General features: G+C 37.7%; 1 protein-coding gene across 11 annotated transcripts in view; it reads right to left on the bottom strand.

Moving 5' to 3' along the window:
• The window catches only part of CADPS2 (calcium dependent secretion activator 2), a 326,390-nt gene that overhangs the window by 37,254 nt on the left and 268,578 nt on the right, over nucleotides 1-20,558 (bottom strand). For 7 of the 11 annotated variants that reach the window (XM_060777739.2, XM_060777741.2, XM_060777743.2 and 4 more), the window contains 4 exons: nucleotides 18,857-18,931; nucleotides 13,256-13,339; nucleotides 13,130-13,162; nucleotides 599-706 (listed from right to left, as the gene is read on the bottom strand). In XM_060777739.2, the coding sequence (XP_060633722.2) occupies nucleotides 599-706; nucleotides 13,130-13,162; nucleotides 13,256-13,339; nucleotides 18,857-18,931 (300 nt within the window). Of the gene's footprint in view, nucleotides 1-598; nucleotides 707-1,234; nucleotides 1,253-13,129; nucleotides 13,163-13,255; nucleotides 13,340-18,856; nucleotides 18,932-20,558 lie in introns of all 11 variants that reach the window. The other 4 variants (XM_060777737.2, XM_060777738.2, XM_060777742.2 and 1 more) reach the window with 1 other exon arrangement.

The following is a 20,558-nucleotide window of genomic DNA, read 5'->3' as shown; positions in this document are numbered from 1 at the left end:
AGTGTACAATTTTTTAATGAGCAACATATGAGGGTAAAATTTGAGTAAGAAATTATGCTGGGGGCCCACCAGTTTACCAGCTGTTAGGATTTCTAGGAGTTGAAGGCCAAAACATTTGGAGACCCACAGGTTGAGAACCACTGCCTTAGGGATTCCTGTTTTTCTTCTGCTAGAATTGAACTACTGCTAATAGATAACAAAACATTATGGACTTCTGCTTTTTATACATCAGACATTTCTGCCATGGAACAATTTTTCAAAGTAATCTATTTAAGATCAAAGTATATGAATCTGCCATTTTTTTATCGGAGTGAAAAATTAACATTTGAGATCTTCCGAGACTTCTATGCTCCACAGATTTTGTTAGCATCTTATTTTTAAAAGGCAATGTGATATTATAATTAAAATCCAATCATCTTTAAATAAAATAATTTCCCAACAATTATGTTTCTTGGCAATAGAGTACTGATAACCGAGGTTGTCTTTTTAGTTGAAAATGTATATATTCTTTAAATGCGACAAACAAAAACTGGTGCAACAACTGCATCGGGATATTCACACATAAAACCTAGCAATTTCCATCAAGTTAGTTACTTACATCAAACATTTTTTCAATGTACATTTCTTCATTGACCTTATCTCGAAGTATATCTTGATTCTGACGAACAAACATAATGTAAGTGTCTGCTAGATCCATTCCTGGTTTCTGTGAAAGAGAGGGGGCAAGAAAGGGATAAGCAAAGTAATGTAAGACTGCACTAGTCTTATTTTCATGGTCAATAAATCTATATAAAAAAGGAACATGCACACATATACACATTATTAGTCTTATCCAAAATTCATGTCTGATTTGATAGCAATTCAGAACAGATCTACAAATTAAATTGGATGAATGTGGACTCTAGTTCTTGTACCAGAGGATGACTCTGGCCTATTTTCAAAGAATTACTTGCAATATATACAGTAATTTATGTTTCAAGCATCACTTATATATATATATATATATATATATATATATATATATATATATATTCTGTCCAGATGTACATTCTGAAGATGCTGACAAATAATAGGAAAGTGTACAGGAAAAAAAAAATACGAGTGCACAATAGTAGTAAAAAAAAGCTACATTGATTATGAATGGATAAGCTTGTATAAACAGCATGAGAAGGTACATGCGCAGTTATATGAAAAATAATATTAAAATTCATTATATTTACTCATCCATACATACACAGTTGTGGTCTGCAGTCTGGATGTATAGTAGCATAGCATGGATATGAAAACAAAAGATGGATACATTACAAGTCAAGAAAACACACAGTTATTTTGAATGTTCTCCCTCCTTCCCTGCCCAACCTTATGTCAGTCTTGGAACCCAACCTAATATTCATTTGATTAATTCATGATACTGTCTGAAGTGGTGCTTCTATGATTTCAGTGCCCAAGTTGAGAAAGATTCTAAATGCTAGCAGAATAAGAACCTATAGCATTGAGCACAAGAAACAAAATTTAAGTGATCTGAAAAATTTCAAACGTGAAGCATCAAAAGGAGAATAAGAAAAATGTGTCGCAGACATCCCAACCACTCAAAGCCCATATATAAGTGTCTCAAGAAATTCTAATTGAACATTTTGGAAAATAGTATGATTCAAGAGTTAAAATAATTGGGCATCTAAGCCTGGAATTTATGCTGCAGTTAACTCCATCTATCTTGAGAAGCATCAGGCTTTTTGCCCATGTTTCCCCATAACATTGATTTTCCTAAAGGAGGAACAAACTAGAGATGAGGGGACTGATAAACAAATGGATGAAAATCACCAATTATTTTTTTTGATGGGCTGAGGATTTACAGGGTCTGATCTGGGAAAGAGGAAAAGCTACTGGATAATTCTTATTGTTTACAGAAAGAGGAACCAAGAGATGTATAAATGCATTCCTATTTGGAACCATGAATATTACCAACTCTAATTTCCAATTTTTCTCAGAAGAATCTGGACACAGTTGTGCAACCCATACTATGTGCAACCCATACTATGAAATGGCAATTTGTTGTCATTTAAGGAAAAAGGTATAATTTATTATCAACAATTCTGTTATCACTGAATCGGCCTCCCTCTGGACTAACTCTCAAAAGGTGCTTCCATACAGTGTCAAAATTCATGTTTTGGAATTAAGTGAAAAAATCCTGGGACCTGATAGCAGGTCCACACACAAGCTTGTCAGTCCCAGGATATGGTCCCCTGCCATCCTCACAGCTTTCCTCTGTAGTGGATCAAGATGCAGGGCAGAGGGTGGACATGTAGCAGAAGTTTTTTTAAATAAAAAAACCACTCTGTTATGTTTGGACCATGTATGCGCACATGTGAACATCTTAATATAAACACAAGCAGATTTGCATGAGCACATATGAGGTCTAGTGCTTAATGGAGGGATTTTTTTAAAAACAAACTTCCATTGGATTTCTCTTTCTCCAATTCTGAATTCAACCTCTGTTTAAGATTATAGGGTAAAATAAATAGTTTTAGAGAATTCTATTTGCTTTTCATTTGTGATTCCTTTGAACCACCTGTGTGTCCATTTGACAGCCTGATCATCTGACCATCTGTTTTGGGCATTTCAGAAGTGCATTTGCACTGGAGCAGTCTACACAGGGGGGAAGAAAGGAAAGCATGTGTTTTGCATTACTACAGGGATATATAGTCATACAAAGGTGCATTTTTTTCAGGCTGAATCAGATTTTAAGTGCACCTTTTAGCTCTTAACTTGATCACTCCTGCACTTTGGCTAAACACCATTTAGCCACCATCCCATTTAACCTGGTTACTTCCAGGTTTTATAGCATGTGTAGAAGTGCCCAAACACAAACTTCACATTTGGCTTTCAACCTTTTTGGACTGGCTAATTTCAAGCTCTGTTACTCTAACAGTCTCTTTAAGAGAGAAAAAGCGGCATATAAATAAATATAACAACAGCAACAACAATAGTAACCACTGCTGTTTTCCATGGCAGCAAATGAAGCCATTCCAAATATTAACCTAAAATTTAAAGGATCTATCCAAGCTTGTGAAGCTGTCTTGGAAATATAACCCAGCAACTTAGGCTGAATCTACACTGTCATATAATGCAGTTTGAACTGATTGAATTGCATTACATAAGTCTATGCTGATCATATAATGCAGTTCAAACTGCATTAAACTGCATTATATGGTAGTGTAAATACAGCCCTGAACGGATCCTTTTAAACATTCAGACTAAACCTGAATTGGAATTACTGCTCCCTGAAATGGAAGTGACTAGCTAGCACTAATAATCATTATTTCAAAGTATTTTGTTTTGTGACTTTCAGCATACATAGATGCCATACATGTGGAACTGCGATTTGTAAGAAGAAATCTGCCATAATGAATTAGTGGCTAACTTGCCAAAGCTGGTACAATTCTAGTAATTTCTGACTTATGGTGACCCTATTTGGCGGTTTTCTTGGCAAATTTGTTCAATGGAGATTTGCTATTGCATTCATTTTAGCTTGAAATTGAGTTGCCCAAAGTCACCTAATAGTTTTACATGGCCAAATGGAAATTCAAAACCTAGTATCCCTGAGTCCTAAGTTAAATACTCTGATCACTACAACATGCTGGATATTTGTTCAGATATACAACATGCTGGATATTCGTACAGATGTTCAGTTGGTTGTAACTACATTGAGATGTATGTCTAGAATGATCTTGGTTGTAGCTCTTCGTGTGTTTAAATTTGGTCACAGTTAAGGTCTGTGCTGATGTAAAACCTCAACCATAGCTAAACTGCAGCTGGAAATTCCACATTGAAAACAGGAGGGAAGAGGATACTCTAGCCTACTCCTTTAACCATGACTAAAGAGATCAGGAACATTATGTGTCCAGTGCCTTTATAGATGTACTGTTTCTATGCACCAGAAAAATCTACATTTGTCATAATCCTTTTGGGGAGAGGACAATGCTGCGTTTGTGTTTTCTGAAAGTCATGGCAGATATGCTTAAATTCAAGGTGTAGTAATATGTCAACATTACATATTCTGCTGCTGTTGGGTATTATTATTATGGTTATTATTATTATTATTATTATTATTATTATTGCTATTTCTGACATATGGCAATATGTCATGGCCAACAGCTTGTCTGGTTTGGCTCCACTACAGATGAGTGCTTGGAAGAGATTAATCTGACTTGACTGCTTGAAAGAGGTCAAGTGGACCTTCCCTTCCTGAGGGATTCTTTACAGGCTTCAGGGATTATTTGTGAAGGTCTGCTGAAATGAGAAACAGTGGAGAATCTCTGGATAAAAGGGACCTGGAAGAGATACTCTTTGAAAGCAGTAGCATTATATGTTGGTCCTAGAGCAGTGGTTCTCAACTCGAGGGTCCCCAGGCGTTTTGGCATACAACTCCCAGAAATCCCAGCCAGTTTACCAGCTGTTAGGATTTCTGAGAGTTGAAGGCCAAAACATCTGGGAACCCACAGGTTGAGAACTACTGTTCTAGAGCTTGGCTGTTACCCCAGGGTTAGACTTCTGGACCCAAGAGTTGTTCCTCTAATCCTGTTTTGGACTTTGCTGTATTCCGAAACCCTTCTTTGTACCTTTTTATACCTTGAATATGAACTCTGGGCTGACACGATGACTTGATTTATGGACTTGAATTCTGGTTTGTACCTTTGGGCTATGGGCTACAGTTTGACCCTGTTTATCTGGTTTGACTTTGGAACTCTGACTCTGGATTATACTTTTGGAACTTGGGACTTTGATTTGTGTTACCCTAGCTGTGTGCTGTATTTTGAAAGACTCAATATTCTAGTTCTACATTTAATTAAACAAGGCCTTGGCTGATCCCGAATTAGACTCTGCTAGGGCATTAGGTGAGAGCAGCCAGACACCATCCTAAGGAACTCTACTGCAGGGTTGAATTAGCAATATTTGTTCAGAGTTGGTTTGTCATGGCTATCCTCTGAGGCTAAGAAGTGTGACTTGACAAAGGCAACAGTGTGGGTTTTCATGGCCCAGAAGCAATTAAAACCCTCTTCTCCTGGAGTTCTAATTCAACATTCAAACCATCATACCACACTGGCTCTTTTACATGTATCTCTATGGAAAAATCACTTATAGTAACTTAGAGACAGAGTGTGCACCAACACCAGTGGTTCTTAACCTGTGGGCCATGGACCACCAGTGGGCTGTGAGGATGAAAATCTGGTCCACGAGCCTCTTTCCTCTTTATTTTATTTCCACTCTTTTCACACCACCTGTCACGCCTTCCCCATTGCTTGACCATGGCATATGTTCTGTATCAGAAACTAGAGCTGATGTGGGGCTATTCAATGCAGTTTTCTGAATCAGCACCCCAAACTGAATCTAAAATTGACCAAAAACTGATTTGTAACCCTTTTGGTACTAATGTTGGAGAGTGGTCCCTGGTTAAAGTGGTCCCTGGTCAAAAAAGGTTGGGAATCCACAGTCCGTAATAAATGCAGTTTGCCATGGCTCATTGTCATGGAATCCTGGGATTTGTATTTTGGTGAGCAACCAGCACTTTTTGGCAGAAAAGGCTAAAGATTTTTGTAAAACTAGAACTCCCATAATTCCATAGCATGGAGCCATGGTAGTTAATCTGATGAAAAATTGCATTAATTATACAGAGTAGATGCACCCACAATCTAGTTCTTCAGCTATTACCTACTGCATGAGAATTAGGAAGGCAACCAGTTGAAGTTCAAAACAACACAGTTTAAAGGCATTTGCGAATTAATAACATGTTAAAGAGTACTTTTCCCAATTACTCTTTAATATTATCTCCATGTAAATTTGCTTTCAAGTTAGGTTTTAAACATACATACACAATCATCCTGAAAATAGCTCACTGATGGGGGAGGAGAATCCCATTAGCAATTTTTCTCCCTTTTTCTTGGAGATGTTTACCTAATTTGAGACATATGGGAATTTCACACCTAGTGAATATATTTTCCTGTAACTTGTGGCATGAGACTCTAATCATTAGGAGAATATACACAAGTAAGGTAACTGCAACAGCTGGTGACATTTACCAATTAGAATTACAGTTCTTTAAAACACTTTATCTTTTTCTTTCCTCCAGTGTACACAGGGTAATTATCTTTGATAAATTGATGAAAAATCTAATTTTCCTTTTAAATAGTTCTACTTACTCAATATACATGCCTGGATAAATGTGATGGCTCCTCTAAAAAAGCTACTCTGGCAAAGCTCTCTATTTCAAAGCTAATTACTCTGGATCAATGAGATAATTGAGAACAATTAAATCTCCCTTTTAATGACAAATTACTTATTTACCTACTTTCATACTTACTGACATAAAGAGATACATCTAATTTTAAAAATATTTAAGGCAGGCAATATTAAGTCACTGTAATCCCTCCTCCCAATAAATAAATTTATATATCTAGGTAATGAGCTGCTTTGTCAGTTTAAGATTACATTTTTCACAGCCTCAAAGGAAACATCTGTAGCTATTTCAGTACAAGGAAATTTGTAATTAAGGTGGGTATTGGCAAATGCAGAAATATGAGTGTGGCCAGAGCTTTACCACACTCTCCTTCTGATACAGATGCAAGATTAAGATTGGGGACATCATAGCGGACAAGAAAATCAATGGTTATGGGTGAATTTGCTGATCTCTATTCTGCATTTTTTCCTGTTTTTAAGTTACTATCAGCCCAAATCTCTATTAAGTTTTAAAACCCCAATTAAGGTTAGATGGCATATTTTATTTTCACCAAATTTTTATTTGTTGAACAATTCACAATGAATTATAAGGCATTGCATATCATCTTCACGTGAAGTGTAATAATATCACCAAATATAACTCAAACAAACACAAAGCTTTGGAACCTTCCCAAATTTATTTCTGCTGTGTAAGTTTCATTTTTTTTTTGGTAAACAAGAAAAGCTGATACAGATCCAAAATAAATATTCCACTGCATATATGTCTTTCCCAGCTTTGCATATGCAGCATTGTCATACATTATAATATACTGGAATTTTTGTTGAGTAAGAAAATATACCAGAGTAAGGCATGAATAGACTTGGGCAAGAATTAAAATATACATGAAAACTTACATGAGTTTTTTTGTGTGTACATTTTAAAATTTATTTTGTTTTCTTCTGTGTTAAATATTTTCAAATACAAATCAATGCAAGATCAGAAAGCATACAGAGAAAAAGGGGAGGGAGAAAAGAAAAAGCAAGAATAGTAAAGAATAGTAAGAAAACAAACGTACTGGCTGTTAGGAATTGTGGAAGCTGAAGTCCAAAACAGCTGGAGGGCTAAAGTTTGCCTATGCCTGACTTAGACCTTTGGTTCACCAATGTATAGACAGAATGTTGGACTAGATCAGTGGTTCTCAAACTGTGGGTCCCCACATGTTTTGGCCCCCAACTCCCAGAAATCCTAACAGCTGGTAAACTGGCTGAGATTTCTGGGACTTTTACCTATGGATACACAGGTTGAGAACCACTGGACTAGATGAACCCTTAGTCTGATACAGTAGAGGGTTTTGTACCTTCCTGAGATAAGAATAGAGCCAGCTGGAAAAGCCAGTTTGGTGTAGTGGTTTGAAGGTTGAGCTATAACTAGACCAAGTTTACACAACTCAGCAGTAGTAAGGGGTTGAAATTAAATAGGCTAAACCTCTTCAGGCTGTAGAAAGGTTTTTAGCACCTCACTCTGGGTTTGTGAGAGAGCACCTTTCCCTCAGAGCAAGCCTCTGAGGGAACCTCAATTCTTCTACCTCCTCTCAGTATGGTGATGAGTTGCAGTCCTTTTCTGAGGGAAAGTAGTACTTCCGCTCTTGCTTCCACTGCTCTTCTTTTCTCTTTGTATTTGGGTGGCCTCTGTTGTTTCCTTCCCCTATGGAGGGAAAAACCGCCAACTCTGAGATTTTCGGTTCACTCATTTGTGAGGGAGAAGACTACACAACAACTTCATAGTGAACCTATGTTTCTCCCTCGTAAGGGAAGGAAACTAACATAGCGAGCTGGTGGTTTTTCTCACTGAAGGAGGACATGACAGAGGCAACTCAGAAGCAAATAAAAAGAAAAACATAGCCAAGTTTCTCCCTCTCAAGTGAACAGAGAAGGATTGACTGTTTTGCAACTCGATGAGAAGGGGACAGTGGAGACAAAGAGAAAGGAAGAGCAGCAGAGGCCAGAACTGAGGCTCTTCTTTACTGCATCCTTCTCTCCCTAAAACTACCAATCTAATGTGAATTTTTAATATAACATGGAACCCAAGATTCCAGCCTTCCTGAATAAAGGTCTGATACCCCTTAAACTTTCATCCCCGCTCCCCACTACTCCAACCTGAGTCCAACAACTTCCCCAGGCCACGTTTCCAAATGAAACCAGTACTTCTAGCATACTCACTGGATCTATTGGTGGTGCCTGCTTTGCCACTGGTTAGTTTACTAAATTGGGTACACACAGAAGGGAAACATGTAGAGGTAAAACACTTGGAGGAGCGAATGGTGGGTTCTGAATGTTTTTCGGCTATAGCACTGCATGCGACCCCCCTTCTCTAAGGTTTAGGCCTCTGTGAGTTGCACCCAATCCTTTTGAGGGAAACATCTAGCCTCAAGCTGCAATGTTGTGCAGGCCTGCTCTAGATTAAGGTCCAAATTTTTGCTCATCTCTGGAAACCTATTGGATGACCATTTGGCAAGTTATACTCTCATAAACACAGAAGAAGGCAAACAGAAACACTCTTTGAACAAATACTGCCAAGAAAACCCTATAGTAAGACTTCTTTATGTCAGAAGTGACTTGAAGGCATGCAATACCAACCAAAGCCAGCAATATGCATTACAATTGCAGTCCGTGAAAATTTAGGCACAAAGTAATAAAGAGAACTAACTCACAGAACTGTGTGCACTCTCAAACCCATTTTAGTATGCAGGTGGTATGTGTACTATAGGTTTTCGTTTTAGGTTGAGATTGAAGTGTTGTACATAATAAAAAGTAAATTGGGCTTAGAAAATAGCTGAAAATTTATATCTAGCAATCCAAAGCACTCTGGTTTTAAGGAAGAAAAGGTATTATGTCCCCCCTTTTTTGGAATAGGCATGTGTTTATTAAAATTTGAGGTTAGATGAGTAACCAATTTTTATATCTGTATCTCCTAGTTACACATACACACATCAGAAATGCACACTGCTAAGTAGGAAAACTGAAAACAGAAAAGCATTTAAACAGAATACCAGGGAATACAGAACTGTAATAGGGTTACTGTGTCATTGGTAACACATGTAACCAAATACATGAGCAAAGGAGGGAAAAGTGAAACAAGGGAGACAAGCACAGCAGATTCTTTTCATGAGATTAATTGCTTGTTATACTGTTAAGATGAAAATAATTCAAAAAGTGGTTAAAAAATCCTTGCTAATTATATGCTGTCACCAGTGCTCTTACTTCCTGCAGCTTCGCCTAATCCTGCAGGTGTGGGTCACCTCTTTTGCTGGTGGGGGCGGCATTCCCAACAGGTCCACCTTGCCCACAATTCTTCTAAATATAGAAGAATACACTGAAGCTTTCAACTGAGCATTCACAATATACCCCAAGGAAGGGGGGATATTATAGTGTTGCCATATATCTTTTTAAAAACAAGCAAAAAAAAAAATCCAAGAAAGATTGTGGTCACCAAACATATTGAAGTTTCTACACATAAAAGAGCTATATTAACATTGTTGGAATTAAATATGAATAGCAATATAGTCTTCCTACATTTGAATTAGCTATGTTAATTAAGACATAGTTTTTGAAAGTTAGTGATTTGCCACAATCTTTCTATAAATCTCATTATATACTTCCATTAATGTTCACTTATAGAAATTAAATGTTACATATTTAAAGGATTTGTGGGTCAGGCTTACGCTTTTGTAAGGCAGTATTTTGTATATTTATAGTGCACGTCTTGAAACAACAACAAATCAGGGCTAAAATCTATAATGTTTCAAATGCATTTAATGTTTTTATTATTTTTTCTTTTATCCTTAAACTCTGTTACCGCTATTGTCTACAAGATACATTCATGAATGTATTTACTATTGTCCTCATTATTGCTAAATATATTATTAATTAAATAATTACTAATAAGCAAAGTTTAGATTTTGTAAGCAGAGACGTATATTCCTTGTTATGACCAGAGTGTATTCCTCTCCCAAATTCAAGTCACATTCAAGAACCCTGTATTTAATCACTTCTTTGGCTTGACATGTTTTGTATTGGCCTCTTCTTACCCAAACATACAGTAAAAACAGCAAAGAGGGTTTTTTTTTTTAATGGAACCCATGTCTGCTACCTTTTGGACCAAAGAAGGAATTAGTGGCTAATGCTCTAAATATAGGATATAGCTGTGGAAACTATTTTGGAAAAAGTTTATGCTTTAATACAATTTCTGGAACTTCAATTTTTTTGTCTATATAACTTTATCTACATTTGCCTATAAAGGTCCCCCCCCCCCCCCATTATTACTGGAATAGACATCTCCCGAGGAATCCCACCTGGATCTGAGAAAGCAAGGAATGTGGGCCATGCTGGCTCTACACAGTAAAGCTCTGAGGAGGAGGAGGAGGAGGAGGAGGAGGAGGAGGAGGAGGATTTGGAGGAGGAGTTGCTGTTGTTTTGTGGTAGGAAGGCAGTGGTGTGCTTCACCAACCCTAGCATGATTCGACTTGAGAAGGCTTTCTTACTCTAACTCATGGGACAGTCAGTCATGATTGGTACTACCGTGTAATTTAAGAACTATTTGAAGGTTTGCTTGTTTTCTTCTCTCTCTCTCTCTCTCTCTCCCCCCCCCCCCCATTCCATTGTTTTGGAGAAAGGTGTAGTTTTCTTTAGAATATGAATTGGGGAACTATCTAGTTTTTCATCTGGGCCCATCATCAAGCACACCTCAGCAATTTTATAAATGAAAATTCTTTTTCTCTCTCATTGTATGAATGTACCCATTCCTTATCTTGAGTGGTATACTTGAGATTGCTCCAAAAGCCATGCTTCCTGTGAAAGGCCAGTTTCTACAACAGTGATATAATCTATTCTATAAGAACACAGAAGAAAAATGTTTGACCTGTTTGGAGTTTTGTGTCTGCTTTGTTGTGTTCTGTTTCAAATGATTTCTTGAAATTCTAATACAAGATACTGATATTCAATTGTGCTTATGCACAGCAACTGAGTAGCCCTTACAGCTCTATAAATCAAATATGAAAAGGAAAGGTTGAGTCCTTCAGAATTGTTTGCTAGTGAAAACCTTATTTGAGTAAAACTTGAAGCAGCTTCTCCACATTCAAAAAAACGATATGGGGTTCAATATTGACTTCATTCCCCCATTTCTGAGGCAGCTCAAAACAGCCAAACTTCTTGAGAGAAATTATGAGAGTCAGGAAATGTCTACTATTCTCAGATAGCCCACTCCAATTTCTGCTCCCATACATGAAAAGCTCAGATCACCTCATAGAGCATTGCAAGAGAAGTATCTTTCTTCAACTCCAACTATTTATAGATTAATCTGTGGAAGAAAACAGTTTCTCCTGCAGTTGCAGATCTTTGATCCTTCAAGCTGTTTTGAACCCGTATTGCCACATTAAATCCTTGCTGCTTCTAGTTCCTCTGTTCCTTGAACTACATGGAACTTTGGGCAGCTCTACACTGATCACTTTTCTCAGGGCCCTTCCACACAGCCCTATATCCCAGGATATCAAGGCAGAAAATCCCACAAAATCTATTTTGAACTGGGTTATTTGAGTCCACACTCAGATAATGTGAGATTTTCTGCCTTGATATTCTGGGATATAGGGCTGTGTGGAAGAGCCCCCAGTAAGGTGCATGCCAGACTGGCCCCAGGATGGTTTACACTGCCACTTCCCTTGTTACTGTTACTGTTCCCTTGTTACTGTGAAGGTGGGTGGAAGTCCTGACCATCCAATGAGAACCAACCCAGATCAGCTCCATGCAGAGTTTAGCCACCATGGAGCTGATTTGGTTGCCTTCCATTCTAAGGGCCCTTCCACACAGTCATAGAACTTAGAACATCAAGGCAGAAAATCTCAAAATATCTGCTTTGAACTGTGTTATCTGAGTCCACACTGCCATATATTCCAGTTCAAAACAGAAAATGTGGGATGTTATTCAGCTGTGTGGAAGGGGCCTAAGTGATCAGTATAAAAATTACTCCATAGTAAAAAGAATTTGCAGTTTTAATTTATCTGGTTGTGATTGCCCTTGTGCTAAATACAGATTCAATTTTCTTAAAAGAGAAAAAGGGGGAAATAATGCTAAAACAGCCCAACAAAAAAAAATGGTGTCCTGGTTTTTAGACTTGTTCTTGGGGATATTTGGAGTGCTGATTTGGAAAACTACACTGGATAGATTTCATCAGCTCTAGTTTCTTAAATACAGTTATCATGATTTTCTATGGACAAGCATATGATGGCATATCTTCAGAGTCTCAAAAACTAGAGCTGATAGAGTAAAACTTGTGCCGTTTTGGAACAGGCAGGACAAATATCTAGAAATAAGTAATATTTTGTGATGTGTGTTGGCCAGACTGAAAAAGAAATAGACTGAAAAGAAAAGTCTATTTGAAACAGGAAGGGTGTATGTAGTTTTAGGTTTTTAAAAGAAATTAGCTTCAGACCTGTGTGAATGGAGAACTCTGTGTAACAAAGATCTGATGTATCTCCCATTACAATAAGATATGCATGGATTTGGAATATAATTTCAGCTACAATTTTTGAAGAATCCACTTTCTTGAGAAACTTAAATGAGCTCAGCTTGGAACAATATACCCAAATGACAAAATGTCCCCCATGAAATAGTTCCTAAGTTACAATTCTCTCTCCACCACAACTGAAAAAGTACACTGAGAATAACCTTTCTAAGCTTTGCTCTGAGAGTTAGTTGCTGCTTAAGGGAAATGAACTATCCTCAAGGGACAAGATGTATCAGTTTAAATACTTTGTGTAAAGATATAATGAACCTCTAAAGGAAAGCGCAATGATAACACATGAAAAAAATACACACTGAAGAAAGCAACCACTGTGTATTTAGGAGAAAAAAGAATACTTACAGGAACATCAACATATTTTGCAGCTGCTTTCACCTTAAAAAAAAAGAATTGAAAAAAACTGTAACTGGTCACCATTAGTTCTAAGTGGATTGCAAAAATCAATTGTTAAAGAGCTGAAGTACTTACAGTGAATGAGAGTATTGATGAGAAGAAAGTGCCTTCATCATACCTTGATAACTTAGACAAGACACCTTCCAGCACTGCAACAAACTACATTGAGAGGTGCAATGTAAATATTCATTTCATAATACAAAACACAGAGAGACTGTAAATAATTATTATAGAGTATAAGTATGGAAGCACTTTCTTGGTGATCAGTGAACAAAACACAATAGACTGGGAAATCTTCTATTGTGTCTGAACATATGCACTTATTATGTAGAACATGTTGGTGAAGGTTACAAGTTAGTGGATAATGATCGTATTTCATCACATAATAATCTGGGTGGTGCTTGTGGTTTTAATACATATTTCTTGTAGTGGTACTAGTAAAATACCATAGGTAAAGGTAAAAGTTTTCTCCTGACATTAAGTCCAGTTGTGTCCAACTTGGGGGTTGGTGCTCATCTCCATTTCTAAGCTGAAGAGCCAGTGTTGTCCCTATACACCTCCAAGGTCATGTGGCCAGCATGACTGCAAGGAGCGCTGTTACCTTCCCACCAGAGCAGTACCTATTGATCTACTCACATTTGCTTGTTTTCTAACTGCTAGGTTGACAGAAGCTGGGGCTGACAGTGGAAGCTCACGCCGCTCCCCAGATTAAAACGTGCAACCTTTTGGTCAACAAGTTTAGCAGCTCAGCGGTTTAACCCATTGCACCACCAGGGGATCATATTTCATCACATAAAAAGTCACACTTTTTCCCTCAACAAAGGGAAATGGACTATTTCACAGTGAAAAAAGCCCCTCAAAGGGCGCTTTTTCACCATATAATAGTTGGTATTGCATACCATATTTGTGCTTAAAGAGCTGGGTATATTTAGCTTGCAGAAGAGAAGGCTGAGAGGACACATGATGGCCATGTATAAATATGTGAGGGGAAGTCATAGAGAGAGGGGAGAGTAAGCTTATTTTCTGCTGCTCTGGAGACTGGAACAATGGCTTCAAACTTCCTGGAATGGAGATTCCTCCTGAACGTTAGGAAGAACTTTCTAGCTGTGAGAGCTGTTCAGCAGTGGAACTCTCTGTTCCGGAGTATGGAGAAGTCCCCTTCTTTGGAGGCTTTTAAACAGAGGCTGGATGGCCATCTGTTGGGCGTGCTTTGAGTGTTATTTTTTCTGCTTCTTGGAAGGGGGTTGGATTGGATGGCCCACAAGGTATCTTCCAACTCTATGATTTGGCTTTTCCTAGTTCTGGGTTAAGCAAGCTCCTTACCTTAATATCTCAAGGTCAGACCTGTTGGCCCTGCTCAACTGATTTGCATTACGACAAAGTTGGGAAACTATTCTTGTAGTTTGGTTCTTAGTTACATAGCAAAAGAAGTCATTACGGAGAGGAAAGCATGTTATACATACCTTTACTATTTACCTCTTTCATGCTTATGCTAGTCACTAACAATAATTGCACCCAGGCCTGCTGACAACCCTTAAATTGGTTACTAATAATACTTTAAAGAATCTTTAGTTTTAAAAGGCTGAGATCATTAACCATCTTTAATTTGGAAATTATGCAATTAGTGACTAAAAGCACAGATTTATTTATTATTTATTTACTTCATTTATATACTGCTTTTCTCAGCCCTTGGGCGACTCAAAGCGGTTTGATGATATGCCTTGGAAAATATAATAGATTTTTTTAAAAAAAAAAAAGGGGGGGGGGGAGAATTATGCATGCATGTATACACATACACATACTACAACAGCATTATTAGCTGTTATACTACTGCAAAGTGCTTTTAAGTGAATACTCTAAAGACGACCCAAACAAGTGCTTCAGAGAGTAATTGCTTGACATCTTGAGTCTCATTTCTAGAACACAGGAGCAGCATTTTATGAGTGAGAAGACAGGACAAAATTCCATCTGGCATGCTGTTAATGGCCACTCTAACAGTGTCATAACAGTGTCATCTTCCTTGTTCCCTGTAAGGATCTGAGAGTCTCACCTTGCAACAATCTAGACTCCTAAAGGCTTAAAGGGCTGATAGCAGTGAATTGCACTCATCATGTTTTTAACCTCCCCTGTTGATCATCATGTTTAGCTATATACCATTTACTTCAGATCGCTGTCCAAGGAATATAGATGAATCACTACAGCAGGAGCAGATAGTGGTGTTACTTTCTTCTGTTTTGAATATAAGGGAGAAACCTTCCCTTATTTGTGATGCCAATTATCTGGGTTCCCATTAACACACCAGTGCAGTCAACTCAGTTTGAAACATCTCCTTTACTCTACAGCCATGCTGCAATATCACAATTCTTAGATTAATTCAGGTATGATCCAACATAAATATGTCAATACTAGGGACCCGTGTAGGGCAACAGCTAGAGATAGAGAAAACAATTCAGTATAAGACATTCTAAGTTTCCCCATAGCAAACAAATACGTGGGGCCGTGGTGTGACTAACACTAGATTCAAGTCCTAATAAAATTTAACTGAAACATCAGTGGCTAATTGCTTTCTTGTCACTGGTCTATACATGAAAACAGTTGTTCTAACCAACAAAAAAAAAATCTTTCTTCTAAAGTGATGTCTGAAACTGCACGTGTTCCTGTACTGAAAGTGAAATTCTTGGGTCTGATAAATGTTAAATGTAGGAATAGCATATATGGGTTGTTGTAGGTTTTTTGGGCTGCATGGCCATGTTCTAGAACAGGGTTTCTCAACCTGGGGGTCGGGACCCCTGGAGGGATCGTGAAGGGGTGTCAGAGGGGTCACCAAAGGCCATCTGAAAACACAGTACTTTCTGATGGTCATGGGTGTTCTGTGTGGGAAGTTTGGCCCAATTCTATTATTGGTGGGGTTCAGAATGCTCTTTGATGGTAGGTGAACTATAAATCCCAGCAACTTCAACTCCCAAATGTCAAGGTCTGTTTTCCCCAAACTCCAGATCCATCATTGTTGGAGTCCACAGTGCTCTCTGGATGTAGGTGAACTACAACTCCCAAACTCAAGGTCAATGCCCACCAAACCCTTCCAGTATTTTCTGTTGGTCATGTGTCCCAAGATTGGTTCAATTCCATTGTTGGTGGAGTTCAGAAGACTTTTTGATTGTAGGTGTACTATAAATCTCCGAGTACATAGATCAGATTGGGGTGCAGTGTAAGGGAGACGAGGATAGTTGATGCATATATCTATGGCTACCTGTATATTTGTATTTTATTTTAAGAGGACTAGATGTATGTTGTATGTTGTATGTTATGTCTGCATTGTTTGTTTTTGATAAGGCCAATTGGCTAATCAATAAAAATTGTTGTTGTATAAATCTCAGCAACTACAACTTCCAAATGAAAAAATCAACCCCCGCAACCCCACCAGTATTCAAATTTGGGTGTATCAGGTATTTGTGCCAAATGTGGTCCAGTGAATGAAAATACATCCTGCATACCAGATATTTACATGACGATTCAGAACAGTAGCAAAATTATAGTTATGAAGTAGCAATGGAAATAATTTTATGTTTGGGGGGGGGGGGGGGTCACCACAACATGCGGAACTGTATTAAGGGGTCGCGGCATTAGGAAGATTGAGAAACACTGTTCTAGGAGCATTCTCTCCTGACATTTGCCTGAATCTGTGGCAAGCATCCATAGAGGCAACCTCTGAGGATGTTTGCCACAGATGCAGGAAAAATGTCAGGAGAGAATGCTTTTAGAACATGGCCATACAGCCCAAAAAGCCTACAACAACTCAGTGATTCTAGACATGAAAGCCATCGATACTACAATAGCATATACATATATACATATATACATATATACATATATACATATATACATATATACATATATATATATATATATATATATATATATATATATGCATGCAAATATTCTTGCTTTTTTGGGGGCCAAACATCTCATAATTTTATTACTAAGCAATAACAATTGGCTTCTTTTTTGGTCTTTGCATGTAAGAATGAAATAAACAAAGGGCTACACTTGTAGTTCATTGCCATGGGACCCTACTGTGACCAGGACAATCCATTGCTCTGTCTCATTTTTTTTTTTTACCATTGATCCATGTTTCTTACTCAAGAAGCTTCAATATGCTGAGCTGTTCGTGCACAACACATTTCAGTAAATGAGCATGCCAAATTGGGACCAGAAGCTAGATATGTTAGAAATGAATTCAGTAGTACCCAGAACTCACATGGAAACTTTTTAGATGCAAAGATAAAAGACTTGTCACTAGCATTAAAAAAAATATTCTTCAGGAAAAGTGAAATTAACTTTTCCTGTTTCTCTCATATATAGTATTTTACAACCCTTTCTGAACTTGAAATAACTTTCCTTTGTTAAAAAAATGTTTTAATATTGTGCTATATGATATAGTCAAATTATATTTCTGTTATTTCATGATGTCCCTATTTATACTACCTAAGAGGTGAGATAGCAAACAGTAACATCTATATAAATATAAATATAATGTTAGTTTGTGGGATAAACATAACTCAAAAAACACTGGATGAATTGACACCAAATTTGGGCATAATACACCCATCAGGACAACGAGTGACTATCACTCATAAAACACTGAAAAACACAGCAGAAAGGACTTAAAAGCCAAAAAAGACACTATAGCGCATGCACAAAAACAACTCCCCCTGGCAAACAAAGCCCATAATAGCATATCCGCACTCTCTTCTTGAATTCAGTTTCCAGCATTCCCTAGACCAGGCCCTTTAGGAGAGAAGGATGACCCAAATGCACTGCTTACAAGCTGCAAGCTTTCTTCTCCTTGGATTTCTCTGAGAGCATCCCTGCATATTTCCAATTTCCTATTCCTGGACTGCAACTCCCAGCAATCCTCCAGATAGATAGATTACATAGAGCTAGGGAGGTAGGTAGATAGATTGATCAAGAGAACTGCTGAGGGTTGCAGTCCAAGAATAGGCAGAGAAGGAGAAAGGGGAGAAAGAGGAAGTGAATGAAAAGTTGGGGGGGAGGAAGGGAAGAAGAGAAGGAAGGAAGGAAGGAAGGAAGGAGAGAAAGAAAGAAAGAAAGAAAGAAAGAAAGAAAGAAAGAAAAAAGGAAGGAAAGAAGGAAAGAGGGAGGGAAGAAAGGAGAAAAAGAAAGAAGAGAAAGGGGGAAGAAAGCTTGGTCACAGGAAGGCGTAGTGGGTACAGCTAGTTTAAAATAAGGGAGGATGAGTTTAACAAAAGTGTTTCACAATATTTGTGTAGAATGAGAATTATTGAAATAAAGACAGAGCTTTGAAAATTTTTCTTTTTTTACATGTATTAGAAAGCAAGCACGAAAACAATGATGCAGCTAACTAAAGCTTATTCCTAAAATAGAAAATAAAAACGCGGTTGCACTAGATTGAATAGAATCTTCATTAATGGATTGACACACAAAAGGAATTTATCTTGATGACAGATACTGCACAGGTATTTTTGCTCAAATTGAGATGTAATTTTAAACTGTAAATATCTTAATGAAAAGCTTTCCCTCCTGAAAAATACATTGTAGAAGCTGTCAAACAAGTACCTCCTCTTTATAGAAAGCAGATATAGAGACACGGCCTCATTGCTACACTGCTTGGCTACAAAGTGTGAATACATTTACCTTTGAAACAAGGAGCGAAATGACTTCTTTCACGGTTTCTTCAATCAAGTCATCTATTTTGGAATGGTACTGTTGCTGTGTTGCAAGAAGACAAAGGCAGCTTTAGTGACTTATAGAAAAGCAACACTTTTGTCACAAGTCATACTCAGAACAAAGCTTCTCAAGCTGACAGATCAGATGTATTTAAAATTATCATTTGGAACACCCAAAGAACAAAACCTTGAAAATGATCCACCCAATCAACACTTTCTTACACTGAGCGAATTTTTTTCCCCCATGTGTGCTGTCAGGTTAAGCAGCTAATGGGGTTATTATTTGGATGCATTTAAGTTGTATTCTTATTCAGGCAAAGAAATGTGAAGGATACTTTTTGTCTTCTCCGTAATTAGGATGGTGGGATATCTCGCTGCCTCCCCCCCCCAACCCCCAGCAAAGGGTTGATAGAGTTGCAGAAGCAAGATGAGAAAAAGACTGAATAAATAAAGCACTTTATGTCTGACAACTCTCATTCACAAGTTATGTCCTCCAGCAATAAAAAGAGGGGCCAATTGTTAAATCTTAAAAGAGCCCTTTTATTATCAGTAGGGTGAGCGGCAGGTTATACAACTCGTATACAATCTGCTCAGGGGCAAAAATAAAATTTCACCATGATGGAAATAAATTAGCAAACCATATAGGGCATAATAACTAAATCACCTGGAATTCTCCATTTTTGTTACTTCTGCTTTCCTTCCTGCTAATGAAAATGCTCTCTTTTGAGAGGCACACTTTAAATTAAATCAGAAAGGCTTTCACATTCTGTTCTGATGATAATAGAGGAGACTCTTCCATCTTGCAGTTAGAAGGGACAAGAGCTCCTTTTCTATTCTGAACACATATCCATTAAAAAGGAAATAAAGTATTTTTCCCTTCAGAATGTTTGTCTGAAAGCAAAGAATGTCCCACCAGCCACTTCACAAAAATGTGACTTGTAAAGACTAACCCTATCTTGATAGTTCAAGGCTGCCTGAAACAGCAAGAACACAATGCTTGGAGTAAAAGCACCAAAATCAATATAAACATTAGCCTAACTTGGCAGGAGCCCATTGAATAGTTTTCTGAAATTTGGCTTTTTCAAGGCTTTTCCTTCTTTTTCAAAGTTTCCACACAGATGTACTTAATAATTCCCAGGAGAGTTGCCCTTTTGTAAAGCAATTGCCTACTGTGCTTGGATTAACAGAGCTAGCATTTTATTCCCAAATAGATGGAGGCAGATGCACATGTTGTGCCAAAAGTGCCAACTATTGCTTCTAGAAAATGTTGCCCACATTTTTAAGTCCCAACGAAACCCAAAATGTAGATACTGGGTTAACTGTGGGCAAAACAGTAGCCATAATACATTACTTATTTGGAGTTAGAGAGAACACCGTGCCTCAAGAGTATTCGCTTCACTTGTATGAACATGGATTTAGATAATTCAGGAGTCTAAACATATATGATGAATACATTTGGGTGTATTGTTGAAGGCAATACATTTGGGAATTTGAGTTTACCACAATCTTCATATCCCTCTCACCTTTTAGCTATAATTTTCTTTGCATGTGTTAAGGCTTCTTACACTGTCTACAGTGATTGCTTTACTGATGGCTACATATCGGGCCATGTTATACACAGTTATATTAGTTTCTTATCTTTCTAATTAACAAGGTTTCAACCCAAGAAA

The sequence above is a fragment of the Anolis sagrei genome, chromosome 5 (genome assembly GCF_037176765.1).
Source record: "Anolis sagrei isolate rAnoSag1 chromosome 5, rAnoSag1.mat, whole genome shotgun sequence".
Lineage (NCBI taxonomy): Eukaryota > Metazoa > Chordata > Lepidosauria > Squamata > Dactyloidae > Anolis > Anolis sagrei.
This window is presented reverse-complemented; position numbering and strand designations above follow the sequence as displayed.